Here is a 19,898-nt window from a genome sequence, read left to right on the forward strand (position 1 = left end):
TTCCCCTATACTTCACCAGCCAAAATACCAAACTCTTGGGAATGCCATTTAAAAGAACAAATCCACCCATGCTTAAAGTGGTTAAAGCGTGGGAGGTAGGGGGGGCTAGTCTGTAGGCGAGTTTGCCAAAATCCCCCTCCTTTTCTCTCCTGAATTTATGCAGTTTTTGATTAATTTCCCTTAGTATAGTGTTGCCAGGATTTCTCTTCTCTGTCGATTCCGTCTGTGTCGTGTAACTGCTAACACCCCGCTGGCTGAGTCGGGATCCGAACCTGGGTCTCCTCCAACCCCCAACCCCGAGCCAGAACAGCCTTTGCCGGCCAAGCTGGTGTGTCCTCCAGTTTTTGGACTACAACTCCCATCAGCCCCCGCCACCAGAGTGCCCCGCCCCCCTCCTAGCAAGGCTCTTCCTCCTCCTCCCTCCCTTCCCTCCTGTTGGCTGCCGAGTCCTTTTCCTCCCGACAGGCAGCAGGAGCTGATCGATGGCAGCTTCCCCGGTCGGCGTGCTATTGGCCTTGCCTCGGCTGAGGGGCGGGGCGAAACCCTGGGAAACATCCGCGCGGGAAACAGAAAAGAGAGACGCGAGGAAGCGGCTGCTCCTCGCTTCGCGTCCCGGCCAGTGGCGCAGCCCTTTGACGCCCCCGTCCACGTGCGACCGGCGGAGGGGCCTCGAGCCGCCTTCTCCACCAGGTCCCCCCCCCCGCCCGCTTCCCTTTCCCCAACTGCCCGAGGGCTCCGACTTCGCCGCTGCCCCCTCCCCATAGGGAAGGCATTTCCACTGTGCCTCCTCTCGCCCCTTCCCCAATTCAGGCAGCTGCCACTGCTGCCTCCTGTTGCCTTCAGGGTCGCCCCCTCCCCGCCCTTCTTTCCTTCCTTCCTGCTTTCTCCTGTTCTTCTTTCCTCCGTTGCTCCCCACAGATGGAAATTAACTCGTCCTGAGAGGAAATGGTAAGCCTAGCGGGGAGTGGGGGGCCGAGAGAAATTCCCATAGGCAGTGCAGGATTTACGTATAAGCTAAACAAGCTATAGCTTAGGGCCCCACTGTCTTGCCCCCCCCCAAAAAAAAATTAAAGGAAAAAAACCCTGGATGTACATTTCCAAAATATAAGATAAAAAAACCAAATAAAATAAAACCTACATACAGCAACAATGGCAAATGGCTTTAGATACCTATTAGGTCCATAAATTACCATATAATCAACACAAAAAAACAGTGACAATTTTGTTGACAAAGGACAGCTGGACATATAAAGGGCCCCATTACCTTCAGTACCTTAGGGCCTCATCAAACCTAAATCCGGCCTTGTGTGGGGAACCAGAGGAATTCCCATAGGCATTGTTAGGCTAAGTTTACATCATGCCGTAATAGAGAAATCGGACTCAGCTAGATTGCTAAAGTAAAAGCGTTGTATATGCAATATAACCAATGCTTTTTCCCTTTCTTTAAAAAATGTTTAGGGGTACTCTCATTTTGACTCAAGAAAATTACCATTTTATAGTTCAAATCAGGGAAAATAAATACAGTAAATGGACAAAAGTACAAGGATTCACAAAATGCTTAGGGGTATGCATACCCCTGTGTCCCCCCGGAAAAAAAGCATTGGATATAACACTGTGACACCAGATGGCTCTGTGGAGTCTAGTCTATCCCTGCAGGATTTCCCTGTATGACTTGACAACACATTTAACTGCATTGCTTCTTTGAGGTCCTTTGAGGTTTGTTGAAAATGCAACTTCCACAGTATGCAGATTCTTAATAGGTCGCTTTGATCTATCGCTCTCCTTTTTCTTTTTGCAGAGGAGAAGCCTGGCTCCTAGTCAGCTGGTCAAGAGGAAGCCAGAAGGGAATGGCTCCGATGAAGATGACACCTGGCATCCTGAAACTGTGAGCATCCTGTCAATCACTCTGTTGTACACTTGTGTCCTGCTTTCCTTCCATGATGGAATATGCTGACCAGACCCAGAGCTGCTGAGCTTCAGCAAGGAGACTGCATTGTTAAACCTTATTTGTATGAGGTTTTCCATTCCTTCGCTGTACCCATATATTCTCATTTCTCACTATGGATGTATCACTTGTGTAGTGGCTGACCTTTGGCCATAAACTCATTAGGGGGACTTATCTGTTGGCCTCAGTATATGCAATGTATTGTGGGTCAAGTATAATAATAATAATAATGCATCAATTTGGCTATTGTGATTGTTTGTGGGCAAGCATATTGCTTATATGATGATGGATGTATACTGCAAGGAGTTGGAGTCACTGGGACATCCTCAAGCTGGTTGTTCTCTTACATGAAGCAAGCTCCAGTCAATACAGATGCTACATTTTATGTGGTGGCTGGTATATTTGCACCTTGGAGTGTGTTCCTCTAGCTGATCTACATGTGGAAAATGTTTGTTAACCGAAGGATTATCTAATGAAATTCATATTTAAACAATTTTAAACACGCAACTCAACACAGCCAAATCTTACGTATGTTTATTTGAAAGTAAGTCTCATTGAGTTCAATGAACCTTGCATCCAAGAAAGTGTGCATAATTTTGTAGCTGTAGTCTTTTTTTCTTCTAAATAAATAAAAAGTAATTATTTTAGCAACTATTTTAGCAACTATTTCATATTTGTATCCTTCCCTTCCTTGAGACATATATAGTAGAACTATCATTACACGTTCTCTAATTGCATTAGCCCTCTTTTTGCTTTATGCTTCTTTATATCCAGTGTGTCCCAACCTCAACAATGTTTCAAACCCAATTTTAAACCATATTAGCCTTCCAAGCATGCTTGCATTTTGTTTTTGCATTTGACAAGGTTTGTGGCACTGATGGTGAACATCACTTCATTGAAAAACAATTTTTAAAAAACGAAATGCTCAGATGCACAAATAATCTAACTGGATGGTTTTAGGCAGTATAACTGTGGTATGTACATCTGGGTTCTCCAATCCTAATGCAATATTTCTCATCTTTTCTAGACTCGGAAGAGACAGAAACATGGCAGCAAAGTCGATAACAGGGAGTGTTATCTGTCACCTTTCCGGAAGCCCTTGGCACAGTTAACCAATCAGCCTCATTGCCTTGATGGCAGTAAACATGCAAGTGATTTATTTATGTTTTCTCATGCAATTTTGCACAATTAACTTATTCCTGAGGGTGGGAGATAACACAGTTTCTAGTATGGCTCTTTTGTTGGTTGGGTTGTGGATGAACTCACATCACCTGAACGAGAAGCTGTGAGTTTGCAAAAGCACAAAGGCTATGAGCCAGAAGATCATAAGCACACAGATTTCCCTGCAATCTGCTGTGAAAAAAGATTCTGTGTTATCTGTCTGTAGTCGGCTATAAGAACCTGGTGGTTTTGGATTGGGTTCATAGAGAGAAATGACACTTCTTTGGGATCAACTTCTTCCCAGTTAAATAGTATAGAAAGTGATTTTTATATATGTTCTCTTTGGCATATAATAGGAGAGACCTGTAAAGAATAGGCTGTTTATGAACTGTTCTTTATTTAGGAGCCTAATAGAAATGACTTGTTCAAAGAGCTCCCCAAATGTTTTACAAATAAAATAATAGATGAAATGCAATTAAGTTTCTAAATATATTTATTATTATTTAAAACATTTTCTAAACCAATTGATTCTTAAACTCTCTTAAACCATTTACAAAAATACAAACATACAAACAGAAAACCATCATAAAAACAGAGTTTTAGTACGTAATAATAGGGTCCAATCTGATGGTCATGGATAGCCTGGGCAAAAAGTGATATCTTTATAAGACTTCTGAAGCAACTGATAGATGATGTTTCATAAATGGCAGGAATAGTGGAAAATACTTGTCATTCAGTGCTAAATACATTTAGTTGGAAGCAAAATCTGCCAATCTCAGTATAAAGTTCATTATTGCTTACTGATTAGCTTGAAGGGTATTTTTAATGTTAAACTAATGAATATTTTATACTTTAAATCCCAGGAGGCCTTTATTCGCAGCATTTTGTCAAAACCTTTCAAAGTTCCTATTCCAAACTACACAGGTAAATCCATGGGGTTTCCCTCCTAACATTAAGTCTTACTTTGCCATCTGTTAACTCTGAATGTGTAGAATAATGAAGTTTTGTGTGTAAAAAAGAAAAAAAATGTATTAAAAATGTCGAATTATTAAGTGGTGGGCTGTAATGCTTATTTAGGCTGCCCTCTTATGCATGTTTACCTGAAAGTAAGCTTCTTTGAATGTAGTGAGACTTATTTCCAAGTAAATATGCATAACACTGCATGTTGACTTACAGAACCCTAGATTTTAGTTATAATTTTGGGTCTCAGACTTCTTGAATTTTATGAAATGCCACCAAGTTTCAAAATGCACCTGCAGTTAATGGGAGAAGATAGACAAATATGCTTCCTTTGCTGGTTAGTTGTATATGGAAATTCATAGACTGAGTTGATGATACAAGCATAAGCTACGTGCCAGATATATGGGTTCATGAATCATTCCTTGTGAATAATTACTGTAGTTACACCTTCAAGTATTGGTCTAACTATCCTTTATTGACTAAGGGCACTCTGTGTGTGTGTGTTTTCTGATGAAGTCTGGATTTTTAGCAATGGCCATACATTTTGTTCAGGCCAGGTTTGGCGATAGAGATCTGGTGCTGTAGTTCAGAAGCTCTGTAATGGAACACCAATTTTTTTTGTTTCATGCTACTTGCTGCCTTGGTGCATAGTCTCAAGCTGATAGCAATGGCACACCAGACTTAATGAGATATCTCTGCCATGTTTATTCTATAGCTTACATCTCACACATAGCACTTTATTCTTGGGGCTATCTTTCCCTAAAAGTCAGTGTGTTGTCACTGTAATAGAATATTTGACAGTCCTGCGTTTACTGAAAACAGTCAACAGCTTTTTCTTTGTCCTCTTTCAGGTTCCCCAGGCTTTAGAGCTCTGGGTATCAAGTGTGCAGGACTCAGGCACGCTCTCCATGACCCTTTTGAAGAAGGAGCTCTGGTGCTCTACGAACCTCCACCTCTGACTGCTCATGACCAGCTGAAAATCGACAAGTGAGTTGCTTCCTTCCGACCTCCCCTCTCCCCACACCCAGTATGTTCTGTTCCACCATTTCAGCTTGGTTTGTGTATCTGTTTATATTTGGACAGATCTTAGCGTCGGCATGCAAGCTTAGTATTCAGTTGCCATTCTGCAGTCATTAGGCTGATTCATCTCCCATAATGGAGATGCAGTGGTGGATGACACCACTTGTTTCACACAAGAAAACTATCCAGATTGTTGAGGATGATTGATTCAGAAGGACATGAAGCATTGTTCCCTGTTCAGTAAATTCCTTACAAATATATCTTTATCAAACACAAACCACAGTGTTCATCGTTGCTTGCTCATATTACTGAATTCTGTGTCCCCCAGTAATAAGATAGCTGTGCATTACTTCCTCTGGAGGGATGCAAAGCATATTTGAATGTTGCTACGACTTTCAACTGGGTCTAGTTGGTTTTGACTGTGAAAGTAGCCACGTGGTAGGAGTCCCTGTCTTGTGAAGCAGAGTGGTGCATTAACAGGCCTTGTGCCCCTTGGGAATATCCTTCAGAATAGTGCTTTGTCCTTTCTGCCTGCTCTGATCTCTCCTTTGTTTCTTACCTGAAGGGACAAAGTGCCTGTTCATGTTGTGGTGGATCCTGTTCTCAGCCGTGTCTTACGACCCCATCAGAGAGAGGTGAGTTCTGCGAGATACCAAATGCAGCAGTAATGCTGCTCTGAACTTTTCACTGCATTGCCTCCATCGGCAGGTTCCAGCATTCCAGTGTGAAGAGCATTCCTAAACTTGAAGCTGTGGGGGGTGGGGTGGTGGTTGTTGAGCAGGTGCCTAATGACACCTCCCAGCTTCAATATAGTGGTACCTCGGGTTAAGTACTTAATTCATTCTGGAGGTCTGTACTTAACCTGAAACTGTTCTTAACCTGAAGCACCACTTTAGCTAATGGGGCCTCCCGCTGCTGCTGTGTCGCCAGAGCACGATTTCTGTTCTCAACCTGAAGCAAAGTTCTTAACCTGAAGCACTGTTTCTGGGTTAGCAGAGTCTGTAACCTGAAGCGTATGTAACCCGAGGTACCACTGTATTGGGAGGAAAGCTAAGGGATTGCTTGATAACTGTGTGGCCAAGGACCCTGAAGCACCTCCTCTATCTAGGGTCAAACCTGCAAGTCCCTGCTGTGCTCTGAAGCAGGGGAGGGGAGACTTCCTTTGCTGCTGCTGTTGGGAGATGCTGGGAGCCACTGTGCAGCAATGGCCAAGGACCCCACACCCACCTGCTTACTTTTCCTGCAGCTAGCACACTTCACACACCCCTTTCCTGCAGGCTTCTGTGTCTGCTGCTTCTAGCTGAGTGGCTGCAACCATCTTTCCCTGTGCTTCAAAGGCCAGGCTAAAATGGCAATTCCCTGCACTATGAGCTGTGACACTATTGGCTGTCGTTGGAACCTGTGCATTTCTGAGCAAATCTTTGTGTCTCTCCAGTTTCCCAAGCTCTTTTGTTTCGAGAGCAATGTTGTAATCGGTATTGAATACCAATAGCTTCCTGTGCATCCAGTCGCAATTTGCGCAGGTGCTGCTTCACGCACGATATCACTTTTCGTCCTGCAAGTCTATTCTAATACAAGGGAAACGCTTTCCGTGCAGGGGGTGAAGTTCCTGTGGGAGTGTGTGACAGGCCGCCGCATCCCTGGAAGTCATGGCTGCATTATGGCAGATGAGATGGGTCTGGGCAAGACCTTGCAGTGCATCACTCTGATGTGGACGCTCTTGCGCCAAAGTCCAGATTGCAAGCCTGAGATCGACAAGGCCGTTGTGGTCTCGCCTTCCAGCCTGGTGAAGAACTGGTACAATGAAGTGGGTAAATGGCTTGGAGGAAGGATTCAGCCACTGGCTATCGATGGCGGCTCCAAGGAGGATATAGACAGAAAGCTAGGTATGGAGGCTTCACAATATGTGCTTTTTAAAAAGAAAGAAAACGATTTACTGTAAAGCAGGGACACTACATAAGCTGTATTCCCTCATACTAAGTTGCGACAATCATCACATTCTTGGCAGGCTTTAATTCAAAGATTCATGCTGAGGAATTTGATAAATGGTTTCTGCAGTTGTGAACAGAGGGTAAAAACAGCAGAGCTAGCAAAGGACTAGAAATAGGTATATAGAGGTCCTAGTAAGAAAACTTTGGTTGGTAGCTTGTGGGACCTGGATGACCTAGACTCTTCCAACTCTGCCATGGATCTCTTGAGCCACTTTGAGCAGTGGAGATGAAGGAAATAATGCATTGTGATTCTTTGGATGTAAAAAAACACTTTGTTGCAATATAGCAGAACACAAAAAGTAAGTGTAGAGGTAAATGTGGGATGCACAGTTTTGCAAAACTGCTTATTCCTAAAGCTTACGCTGTCTCCCCTTGGCTTTCAAATACACCTCACTTATTTTTCTTTTGCTGTTTTTATTTTTCCTAATAGCTGGGTTTATGAACCAGCGAGGCCTAAGAGTCCCATCCCCGATCCTGATAATTTCCTACGAAACATTCCGACTTCATGCTGAAGTCCTCCAGAAAGGGAGTGTTGGGTTGGTCATATGTGATGAGGTAGGTGGAAAGCAGCTGGTATTCTCGTTAGCGAGTGATCGATCGCCCATGGAGTCAAAATTTGGCTGATGTCACTCAGCTTCAGTGGTGAGCCTGGGCAGGAATTTCTAGCCACTTAATTGGCAACATGCAGGAAGGTTTGCCCCAACGCTAAGTGCAGCTGAGGGCTAAACCCAAGGTTTCTGTGACTGCATGGTTAGCAACCACACCAGCGGTTCTTAACATTTAAAATGGATGGGGGATGATATTGGTGCATCAAAACCATAAGGCAGAGAGCAGAATTTCAACCTTTCCTTCCCCACCTGTTATCCTGATGCAAATAGAACCCCTTCCCCAGTAACTAGCAGTAGAAGGCAAAACTCCCCTTGGTGCAAGAGTATTATTATTATTTTTTAAGTGGTGTTGCTATCCCTGTGCCAAAGAAGCAGCTTGATGCTTACAGCACCTGTTCTCCCCTCCTGGCTCCCCATGTCTTGCAGTTCTCTCAGGTACTAGGGATCCTTTAAGAGGGAGATGCCAGGGATCTGAACCTGAGACATTTTGCATGCAAAGCAAAAGAGCTCATCCCCACTGCCCCCCCTTGTGTTTTCCCAGAGGACCTATATTAGATTTAGTCCCATCCCATAATCTTGTATAACTACTTTGGTTCATCGGAAGCCTTTGCAACGTATCCCTTCTCCTTTTATTAATTATTAGCACTTGTCATTGCTTCCAGTGGTTAGCTGCTAGGACATCATAGTGCTCTTCAGGTGTCTTATAACTAGCGGTTAAATAAACCCACTGGCTGTGGGGGGGGGGAAGGGTTGCAGTAGGAACATGCACCTATTAGTATATTTCTTATTTTGTAGTGCTTAGATTTAATCATGTCTGCAGGTTTATAAGATAGGTATATTGATTCTGCAAAAGTAAATATGCATGCATCCTGTTACTCTTTCATTTTTCAGGGTCACAGGCTGAAGAACTCAGATAACCAAACTTACCAAGCTCTGAACAGCCTGAAAACTGCACGGCGAGTGCTCATTTCAGGAACCCCCATTCAGAATGACCTCCTTGAATACTTCAGTCTAGTACATTTTGTCAACTCGGGCATCCTCGGTAGGGACTTCTTTTTTAAAACAACAGCAACAGCAGTATAATAAGTCTGAAGTTGGCAGCCCAAGTTTCTAAGTTCCCCACCATAATGACTGGGTGTGGGGAAGTGTGGTTGTGTGCTGCAAGTGTATATCAAATTGCCACTCACAGTGTTTCACACATTATTATAGTGTAGCTCTGTTCCACAGAACAGTGGTGAGCCATTTTATTGGAAGATGTGGACTAATCAAAGTGCTGCTAGCTTTGGAGTTCCAAAAAAGTGTGAACCACCTCGTGGGAGTCTGCTAGGGAACCGTTTGGGAACAGAGTGACTATATTTCCAGCTATGTCATATGCTTACCTTTCAATTTTGGCCCAGATGTCTGCTGTGTCTGCTTTCCTCAGCATCTTATTAAATGACCAAGGTTCTGTCAATGTTTAAAAGTGTTGTATAATTGGATCTCTCATTAAGTGAGAGCAGGTGGGACTTGAAGGCATAAGTGATGATGCTTCCAAGGCAAAGGAATGGCTATTTCTAAAGTTTCACATGCCTTTCTGAATTATGAGGTTCTGCCTGATCCAGAAAAAAAGCTGTTGTCTAAACCTACTAGGCTACAGAGACATTTACGTGCATCAGAAAGTTTGAAATGCAATGGAAGACATGTTTGAAATAGTTAATAGCATTTAAAACTTGCAACAGAATATAGAAAATGAAAGGTAGGGCTATTCCTCATCATCAGGTTTTGCTTTTTTGGACAGGGACAGCTCAGGAGTTTAAAAAGCACTTTGAAATTCCCATCCTGAAAGGCAGGGATGCCGATGCAAGTGAAGCAGGAAGACACAAAGGAGAGGAGAGGCTTAAAGAGCTGATCAGCATTGTCAACAGGTGAAGTTCACAAGTTTCCTTTTTTTTATCCTAGGAGCACTTTATTTCCCTAGTTCTAACTCCCCAGATTGTGCTGTGGTAGTTAAAGCTACTTTGACCCTGGAAACAGCTCAGTTCATTATTGCTCATAATTCATCCCTGTAGTCACTGATAGAGCTCAGAAAGTGCAAATCCATTCATCTTTAAGTCATCACCCAACAATTGCTATGGGTCATGTACAGTCAGTCTCTCCAAATTGATTTTTTTCTTCTCATTGTGACGCTACTGTCTCTCTTGAGTGCTTTGATCGGCTGAGAAAGAAAGTGGGTTTTGTTTTTTTTGCTAAAATGGATGTTCACTTGTTGTCAGAGCTCATGCATGCTGATCAAAGTCTGCAGAGCTGTTATCTGAAAGATCTCTGTTAACACCAGGAAGGTGTTCTGCCGGAAGATGGTCATGAGCTTAGGTATTCTTGTTAACAGCATTAAATTTATTTTGTTCCTTTCTAGGTGTCTTATAAGGAGGACTTCAGATATTCTTTCCAAATACCTTCCAGTGAAAATAGAACAGGTGGTGTGCTGCAGGTACAAGATGCAAGTGCAGCTTTTAAAACAAAGCACAGACTTTTCAAACTTAATCAAGAAATGCGGTGGATTCACTCTTGCCTTGCTAAGCAAGAGTTATTAGAAACGTTCTGATCTGTGTTACTCTGGGTGTTGTGGCAGAATATTCCCTTTGCCCCTTTTCGTAACAGCCAATTAACCTTCCTTCTTAAATTCTGCTGAATTTATCAGCACAACGAATTCCTTTATTGGAGTCACTATATTTTTAAAAGTTGTGCTTAATTTATTTTAGTATGTAAGTGCACTGATCCTAGGTAACTTGCCTCTGAATGAAAAGGAAGAAACTGAGTTATTGACATATACAATATCCCCCCCCCCCCCGGCAAAGCAAAAAAAAAAGTCAGCATAATTAATTCGGTGATGGAGCTTGCCTCAAAACTATTCTGAAAGAACCACATTCATCTAGATGTCAGAGAATAGTGCCTTTCTTATTCTGCTTAGCTACAACAATGGTTTGTGTTGTTGTTTTTTGCTTTTTATCCAAATCTAATCGTACCCTTTATAAAATGTTCTGCATTAATGAAGTCGGGAAAATCAATCACGTTTTTAGATGCTATTCAGTATTTTTGTGTGTGTTTTAAAGAATGTGCAACTCATTTGTTGCACGTCAAATAGCTATAAACTGCTAGATGATGTTGGACCTTTAAAAAGAATGCTTTTTTTAAAAAAAGTATTTTTCTCTATGAACCTTAATAAAATGTATTTAAAAACAAATAAAAATAATGCTTTTAAGGCACCGGGTTTCAAGCAGCAACTTGGTGAGCAGCAAGAGGTGTAGACAGGAGGTCTTTCCTTAGCAGCAAGGTTGAAAAACACTGACTCTGTAAGGGACACCATGTCCTAAGACAATCATGTATGCTAATAGTAGGAATAGCTGTATGAAAGATGTGATGAAACAGCCACCCACCAGTGCCTTCCTGCTTGATAGTTTACTCTTTGGAATGTCACTGATGTTCTGAGAGATTCTGGGGGAAATGATTTTTCAAAGTTAGGGTGTAGGTCACTGAGAATGCAGTATTCTGACTTGCAGTCTTTTGTTCTGGTTTGAGCATGCTGGCAGAGTTAATAGCATAAAAGTGAAAGTTAATGCTGCCAACATGACTAGCCTTCCACCTCTAGATATTTGTATTTTTAACAGTGATCTTAGCATGGCAGCTTTGAGACTGTGGAAAATGGAGCTTTATTATTATTAAGAGTCCAATTTAAAGACCAGTTTGTGAATTAAATGAATGAATTAAAAGAAGAAGAAAAACCAGACTCTGGAGAATGGCTTTCTTTTAAGACTAGGGTATTGCACAGGTCCACCAAAGTCAGTGACAATTTAGCTCCTCTTGTACACCAAGTTTCCTTCTGAGTTTGCAAGAAGGGGAATTCAGTAGCTCAAGTAGGTTATACCCTTTGGAAAGTTTTGAGTTATTTTGCATTAAATGTTCATTTGGGACCTAACCTAAGCGATTCCAACATGGATTAGATAAGATGGGATTTTTTATAGTGGTCATCTGTTCAGTGATTGGAACATGATTGATGTCTCGTTTCACCTCAGGCTGACTCCCCTTCAGGCAGACCTGTACAAACGCTTCCTCAAGCAAGCAAAGCCCGCTGAGGAACTGAAGGAAGGGAACATGAGTGTTTCATCCCTTTCCTCCATCACATCGCTGAAGAAACTCTGTAATCGTAAGTCATCCTGTCAGTTTATGTATACAATGCCCTGTGCCAAGGACCCAGAACATGGAACAGAAAGTTAGAAACAAGATAAATCTCTGTTGAATGGTTTGCAACCTGAAGTTGAAGTGCTCTTGTGTACTAGAGCCCTGGTCATTAAGATGGTGTTTTTAAAACACTTCTGCTAAGCAGTGTTAGAAACTGAGATATGAAAGCAAGGAGCTAAATAGCACCTTAAAGCTAGGTTATGGGCGCAACAACAGAATGTCTAGGTGTACTTTTTTATAACAAGAGTTCAAAGCTGAAAATGAATGAACTGCAGCTAAAATATTATGTTCATTCTTCACACGGTCTAGTCCTTCCCCTGATCTCTTAAGAGGGTCTCTTCTCCAATCTTCAGAGAGTACCTGGAAGTGGAGAGGCAGAAAAAGGTCCTCCTTTCCTTCCACTCTGCAATTTTACTCTGAAATGTTAGGCGCAGTACTGCGCCCAGAACTCAGAAACTGCACACACTAATGAAATACCCTGTCACAAAATGCGCCTAGAACAATGGGAGTTTCAAACACTGCTGCTAAGGCTAAATTCCAAAGCAGTGATGCTGCATGGCAGTTAAAAAGAATAAATTATGTTTTGTAGGTATCGAAACAAAATAGGGTTCATAATCTTGGCTCACTGTGTTAAGGGCATGGGCATTTTGGGTCTGAGGAATAGAAAAAACTCAGTTCACAGTCTCTGATTTCCTTGTTGGAGAAAGTGAAGTTGCTGCACTATTATGCTTCAACTTCTGTGCAAGCGTAAAAGTAGCATGCTCTTTGAAAGGATTGGAAGTATTTTTGTATGTTGTCCCTCTCAGTCATCTAAGCCACCCCTGAACCTCCCCTCTTGGAACTCTGCAATTTATAAACTAAACTGCTTTTTCCGCCCTGAGGAAAAGCACCGTTGTCTAAACTGGAGCACATGCCTTCTTTTGTTTTTACTGGTTTTTCACAAGCCCCTGCATTTTGCTTTATGCTCTAAGTGGGGATAGGCAGATGTTTGTCCCATGTAAAGATTTTCCATGTTTAAAGTTTGAGACTCTGGTGCCCTCTTCTGGACTCGAGTTTGCTTGGGCAGGTGGCTGGCCTTCTAGTGCCTGAATAATACATTAGGATACAGGCTTCTTACTTACAGGACCTTGCAGCAATGCAAAAATGTGCTTTGCCTCTCCACACCCTCTTGGGTTTTAGCTGGTTTTTAAAAAGTAATCTTTAATTTTGAATCTTAGCACTCTCATAATTAATGTACACATTTTTAATATATTGCGTAATGTGACTATGGGTTTAAAATCCCTACTATGCATGCTCATGGTTTAAATGCTTGGTTGTGCTATTTTTGAAATTGGGAGCAGATAGTTTGGGTTTCTTATGGGAAATCAAGGCACCCTTAAATGGAAAGAGAACTAGATAAGCTAGCAGTGTATATGGGCCAGTGTGGAACAGAGGGTGCTGTGGAGTCTGGATGAATGCAGAGATACAGGTTCAAAACACTGCTTAGTTATGGAACAAGCAAGCAATTATGAGCTACATTCAGAAGGTTACTTGTGGACCGAGGAACACTTGATGTGTGAAAAGGAATATATACAATGTATGGTAATTTATTGTCAGAGAAGCCCCCTAAATCAAGGGCGGGAAACCTGTGGCCCTCCAGATGTTGTTTGGCTCCTCCCATTAACCCCGGGGCAACACAGTCAATGATCACGGTTGATGGGAGTTGTAGCTAAGCAACATCTGGAAGGCCATAAGTCCCCCCACACCAGGGGTCTGCAACCTTTAAGACAAAAAGAGCCACTTGGACCCGTTTCCGAAGGAAAAAAAACCGGGAGCCGCAAAACTCGTCATTATAAAAATAACTTTTTTGTCACTTTTTTATTATTTCTTTGTTTGACCCCTCAGAATTACTCCTCATAGAAATAAATGTTAAATTAACAAGTTACCTTTTTGTGTGTGTGTGTTCTTCACTCCCCTTCAAAACAGTGACCAGCGTACATGCCCCTTACAATGTAGCGGGTGGGCGGGCGGGAAGGTGACGTTGGGACAGTGCGTGACTAACGCACGCACCGCCCCATGTGGCGTCACAGCCAGTACAGCGCCCGCCACAGTGGGGAGTGTCGGGGCGCACAATGCGCCTCCTCCCCTCGCTAGTATCCGCCCTGGAGCCGTGGCAAAGGTGTAGAAGAGCCACATGCGGCTCCGGAGCCGCTGGTTGCAGACCCCTGCCCCACACCAACTCTACATAAAAGTTAGTGATTTAAAATGATCAAATGTAGAGTCATAGTTTTCAGGTACTAGACCAGCCTTTCTCAACCTAGATGTTGTTGGACTACAACTCCCATCATTCCTAGCCAGCATGGCCAGTGGTCAGGGATGATGGGAGTTGTAGTTCAAGAACATCCGGGGACCCAAGGTTGAGATAGGCTATACTAGACAACTGCATGTTAAATACAGGGGGAGATTATAGAACTGTTTAGATGATGATGATGATTAGGCGTTGCAGTTATTTTTGTCCAGAGATAATAGGACTGTGTAAGGAAGCTGTTTCCGTCACATTAAGACCAATCCTTCCACCTTGCTAAACAGAAAGTGTGTCGACTCCAGTTCTGTGCAGTGATTCTTGATAACTTTTCTCTAGATCCTGCCCTGATCTATGAAAAGTGCGTGGAGGAGGAGGAGGGGTTTGTGGGTGCTCTGCAGTTATTTCCTTCTGGCTATAGCACCAAGTCCGTAGAACCTCAGCTCTCAGGTAAATATTGCTGCAAAAACGTATCTGTGTGAGAGATTATATTGGGGATTGATTTCTCAGCACTGTTTACAGCAGGGGTCTCCAACCTTCCCAATGGGCATCTGTTGAGAGTGTGTTGTGGGCATGAGTCACAAAACTACTGCCAAGGGGGCATGGCATAACACAAAATTGATGAGCAAATAGTCATTGCTGCTCCCTGCGGTCCTCCTGGACAATCTCATGCTTGTCATGGGAAGTCAAGTCACCTGTGTCCTGCTGTCCCCTGGAATCCACACAGTACTGATTCCTCCCCCTGCCCCATCAATGATGTTGTTGTTGTCTAATAGCAGAGAGCATCCCCCAGTATCCGCTCTTTCTGCCTTGGTGCATCTCTCAATCACACACACACACTTGGGCAGCCCACTGCCTACAGTCAAAAGAGCCCCTCCAAGGGCAAGAGAAGTACCTGCCATTTATTTAAAAATTCACAAGGTTCACCAGGCTGGAACCCACAGGCACTGTGTTGTCCTTGGTTGCCAAGGAAAGCCTTTGCATCTGTGGGCATTGGGTTGGCGGTTCCTGGTTTTATAGCGTTTGTATTCATTAATTTTTTTCCTTCAGGAAAGATGCTGGTTTTGGACTACATTTTGGCAGTTACGAGGAGCACCAGTAATGACAAAGTAGTCCTAGTTTCTAATTATACTCAGACCCTGGATCTCTTTGAGAAACTCTGCAGAGCTAGAAGGTATAATGACTGAGAGGTTGTGAGTATTTGAGAGAGAACCTAAGAGGAAGTCTTCCTTGGGAATGATGGGTGCAGAAATGATGGGTCAGGCTTGGCCTGATGTCTCCATAAATCTATTCTAAAACTCTCCTCCCCCAGTATTGCCTTAATTTTTTCCTGATATTAAATTCACTTGTAGAACTATCCCATGTGAAAGGGGTGAAATTGCAGCTATTTCAAGGGCATATTGGTATTATGATCTTAATTTGCCCTCTTTTTGTGTCTGTCAGGTACCTGTATGTCCGTCTGGATGGCACCATGTCCATTAAAAAGAGAGCAAAGATAGTGGAGCGTTTCAACAGCATTTCTGTAAGTGAAACTTCCAGGCTCAATTTACACCCTATCTAGTTCCACCCTTTCTACAAAACAGGGCAGAAGTGGTTACAATATAGTTTTCCAGTAAAAAAGCCTCTTTGGCCTCCTGCATTTTACAGCCAGTTATAGCCAAAATATGTACCCCTGCATGAAATAGAGGTATACTTGCAATAGGAAAATATTTTCAGCATGACTTTCCAATGAGCGTTCATGGCTGTTACACAAATCCAGTGATGTGATACAGACATGTACTTTGGTGCATGATCCCTTCTCCAGTTGGGAATCTTTTTTATCCGGTGTCCAGGGGTCAAGAAAACCCAGCATGGTTAGAACAGGAAGAGAGGAGGTTGATGTGGAGTTAGGATGGATGCTGCATTATCGCCCTGTCAAGATTTGTGCCTCTAGTTTTCCATCAGTGTTACTAAGTCTTCTAATTATAAGCTTTCATGTACCGGTACATATTACTGGTTGGAGAATACACGAACAAGTAGTACCAGTAATCTTTGGCTGTATATATATTTGTAGGACAACGGCTTGTGATGTTCTTCACTACAAAGTTGGAAGAGCCCAGTATCTTTAGACTGAAAGGAAGAAAGAGTAGTCTATTAACCAACGTTTGTGCTCATTCATTTTGCATACAAGATAAAAGGATAATTTGAAGTGTGTTTTTGCAGAAATAACCTACTAAGTCAGTAGTATCACTTATGCTGGGCACCTAACTTGAGTTTCTCTGGTCCCCCCAGAACCCTGAATTCATTTTCATGCTGAGCAGCAAAGCAGGTGGCTGTGGCTTAAATTTGATTGGAGCAAACAGACTTGTGATGTTTGACCCAGACTGGAACCCAGCCAATGATGAACAAGCCATGGCCCGGGTCTGGAGAGATGGCCAGAAGAAGACCTGCTATATCTATCGATTGCTTTCGGTAAGACTTGGGTTCCAACCCTGCTTGTGACTGTCCTCATCGCAGAGTACAGATGGCAAAGCTTGAGTCTGTTGCAAAAAGAAACGAGTTTGTAACAGGTGTCTGATTTCCAATTGCACAAGGGTAGCTGGTGTCATGGCATGCAAAAGCATAAATGTTTTGAACGGACTACAGTGGAGCCTGGTTTTTTACCAATCTGTTATGATAGTGGGCATGTGCAGTGATGTAAAGCGAACTAAAGCTTCATCGGGACATGTCCCAGACGTAAATCTTTGTTTAGAGGCATATCCCCATCAGGCTTAAAGGTTAAGGCCAATGGTTTTCCGCTGTTGCCTGAAAACTGAAGCCACAGCTGCTTTTGGATTATCTATCCTGGTCTTTCAACCAGGAGTTTATATTGTAATCTTTTTAATATATATAATAATGAGCATATAGTGTCCTATGGCAAGACCTTAAAGTAGTTAAAGTTACAAGTTGAAACAGAATAAAAATAACGTAACTGGCTAACATATAACACCCCATTTAACAGTTAAGCACCCTACAGATGTGAAGTCTTTGGCCAAATTTCAGAGCCTTATTCCTTATTTACATGCTGAACAAGCTATACAGCAGGCTTCCTCAACCTCGGCCCTCCAGATGTTCTGAGACTACAATTCCCATCATCCCTGACCACTGGTCCTGCTAGCTAGGGATCATGGGATTTGTAGGCCAAAAGCATCTGGAGGGCCGAGGTTGAGGAAGCCTGCTGTACAGGATTGGTGCCCAGAGGGCAATTTTTTGAGAAGGGAACAATGTGAGGAATGGATGGCACCATTCTTCACCCTTGATTGGGAGTGCATGGCAATTGGAATGTGGAAATCAGGTTCTGGCTAAAGAACATATAACGCTTATAAGGATTCTCGGGCCTTTCATTTTGTATCCTTTTAGACAGGGACAATTGAGGAAAAGATCTTTCAGCGGCAGACCCACAAGAAGGCTCTCAGCAGCTGTGTCGTAGATGAGGAGCAGGATGTGGAAAGACACTTCTCTCTTGGCGAACTGAAGGAGCTTTTCACACTCAACGAGACCACCGCAAGTGATACCCATGACAAGTTAGTATTGGAAGAGCTGTGGGTAATGTGTTGGGGGACACAAATGAAGGTTTTTGTGTGGTATGTTTATCCAGAACAAGTAAGAAAAATTATCCCTATGTTCAGTCTGTATATGCACCATGTCCCTCTCTACATGATCATGTATTGGCCTTAACATTTGTGTAGGTTAATGGTATTGTGAGCTGTATGCCTCAAGCCTTGCAGTACACAAATGTGCCTGTCTGTTGGACTCTATGTGAGTAGGCCCCTATGGAAACGTGTACTGGTATGATCCCAGTTCACCTGCTGCTCATGCTGATTGGAAGTGTTCATTTTTGGGTTTGGGTTAAATTGCTTCATAGGACTTCAGTGTGTGGCTATATGGTTGTAACCCATCCTGGGACCTTTTGATGAAAGACAGGTAAAAAAAAATCTTAAAATATATATTCCTAGGGCTCTAAACCCTCTTAAGAGATTATTAGTGTGCTTGACTGAAGGTCTGAATATCGTAACTTTACTTTGGGAAGGGGTGCGTATGTGTGGCTTTGTATACCAGGAAAGATGGAAGCAAATGTTTTAATCCCAGTTTTGGGTACACGCACTGATTTCTGCCTAGACTTTCTTCATCAGCTATTATCTTTGTTGGTGTCATGAGTGCATTTCACCTAGTAAGTAAAATAGAGCATGCTTCTAAACGATACAGCCTTTGCAAACAATAGTGTCTTCAAGATTGCAAGCCCTTTAAGCTCAGACAATGAAAGCCCGGAGATAGTTATGTAGAGGCTCTGGCCCTTGTTAGCACAATGCACTCTTCGTTGCAGGATCAAGTGTCGTCGCTGTGTGAATGGTCATCAAGTCAGGCCACCTCCAGAGGGGTCTGACTGCACTTCTGACTTATCCCAGTGGAACCACTGTGCTGAAAAACGTGGACTCCAGGACACAGTCCTCAAGGCTGCTTGGGATGCTGCTGTCACCTTTACCTTCCATCACCATTCCCATGAACAACGGGGGATTCCATGACCGTTGGTTTGGACTGACTTTCTGAAACTCAGGCTATTTGTTATCCTGATCGACCCCGTTTAAGATTACACTTTTTCTCCCATTAATGCCGTGGAAGAACTTTATCTTCTTTGGTGTTTCAAGGCTACCTTTACAAAAGTGGTAGGCCAAATCAGTTGGTCATAGAGCATTAGTGTAATTATGTTTATGAAACCTGGCATGTATGGGAAGACCGCGACAGAAAACTGTTCACTTCTGATCATGGAATTGGTCCCATGCTACTTTATCACTCTTTGGACTATGTTACTTGTTGTGAAAAATGTAAAGACATGCCTACAAAGTTAATTTTTCAAGAATAACAGTGAACAATGGATATACATACAATTTATTGAAACTGAATTTCTTGCTGTTAAATAGTAATCAAAGATCTGTTTTAATTCTGATAATGAGGTAAGGCCTAGTGTAAATAGAATCTGGAAACCTCAGAATCAAAGCAGATGGAAGAAAGAAGTCTGTTTTTCCACTTGAAACTCAGATGGTTGATACCTTAGCTCTCCAGGCAGAAGATTCACTTAAAGAAAATTGAGTTCACGAGTACTAGGGCAAAATATTTCTGTATCTTAACTCCTTAAGCTTATTTATTGACTCTCCACAGCATTGACTTTAAAAGATAGTGATAACATATGTGCCAGTTATCGCTGTCCTGTTTTTATAGAGTAAAATAAAATGTAGACTGCAATACTTCGAACAGCAATGTGGGGCTTAACTTGGTGGGAAGACTTCTAACATTCATATGAGTGAGCTGTTGGGACTTCATCTCTCAACCTCTTAAACCAGTCAGCATCTCATCCTATGAAGCTTATGTAACAGTAATTTTAGGGGTGATTGTTATAAATGGACGTGTTCAGTCTTCCTTTGCATACCTAGCCATGGCTGAAACCTTGACCTTTGAGGTTCAGGGGAAGTCAAAACACTGCAATCCTGTTCATGTCTCCTCAGAAGTGCTGAGTTCAAAAGTTTAAAAAGGTAAAGGTACCCCTGGCCATTAGGTCCAGTTGCGGACGACTCTGGGGTTGCAGCGCTTATCTTGCTCTATAGGCCAAGGGAGCTGGCATTTGCCCGCAGACAGCTTCTGGGTCATGTGGCCAGCAGGAGCTGGGACCGAACAATGGGAGCTCACCCCGTCACAGGGATTCG

General features: G+C 42.7%; 1 protein-coding gene across 1 annotated transcript; it reads left to right on the forward strand.

The window, feature by feature from the left end:
- The first annotated feature begins 473 nt into the window (after positions 1 to 473).
- Positions 474 to 19,447, forward strand: RAD54L (RAD54 like). Its single transcript, XM_081195258.1, has 18 exons — positions 474 to 948; positions 1,799 to 1,885; positions 2,973 to 3,092; positions 3,970 to 4,030; positions 4,918 to 5,053; positions 5,652 to 5,721; positions 6,684 to 6,972; positions 7,508 to 7,632; positions 8,577 to 8,727; positions 9,463 to 9,589; positions 10,078 to 10,152; positions 11,735 to 11,865; positions 14,521 to 14,631; positions 15,232 to 15,355; positions 15,625 to 15,703; positions 16,453 to 16,632; positions 17,560 to 17,723; positions 18,524 to 19,447. Exons 1-18 carry the CDS (start codon positions 946 to 948, stop codon positions 18,720 to 18,722), a joined length of 2,232 nt encoding a protein of 743 aa, XP_081051384.1. The 5' UTR covers positions 474 to 945; the 3' UTR covers positions 18,723 to 19,447.
- Positions 19,448 to 19,898: the final 451 nt, after the last annotated feature.

The sequence above is a fragment of the Podarcis bocagei genome (genome assembly GCF_964188305.1).
Source record: "Podarcis bocagei genome assembly, chromosome: 5".
NCBI classification, from domain to species: domain Eukaryota; kingdom Metazoa; phylum Chordata; class Lepidosauria; order Squamata; family Lacertidae; genus Podarcis; species Podarcis bocagei.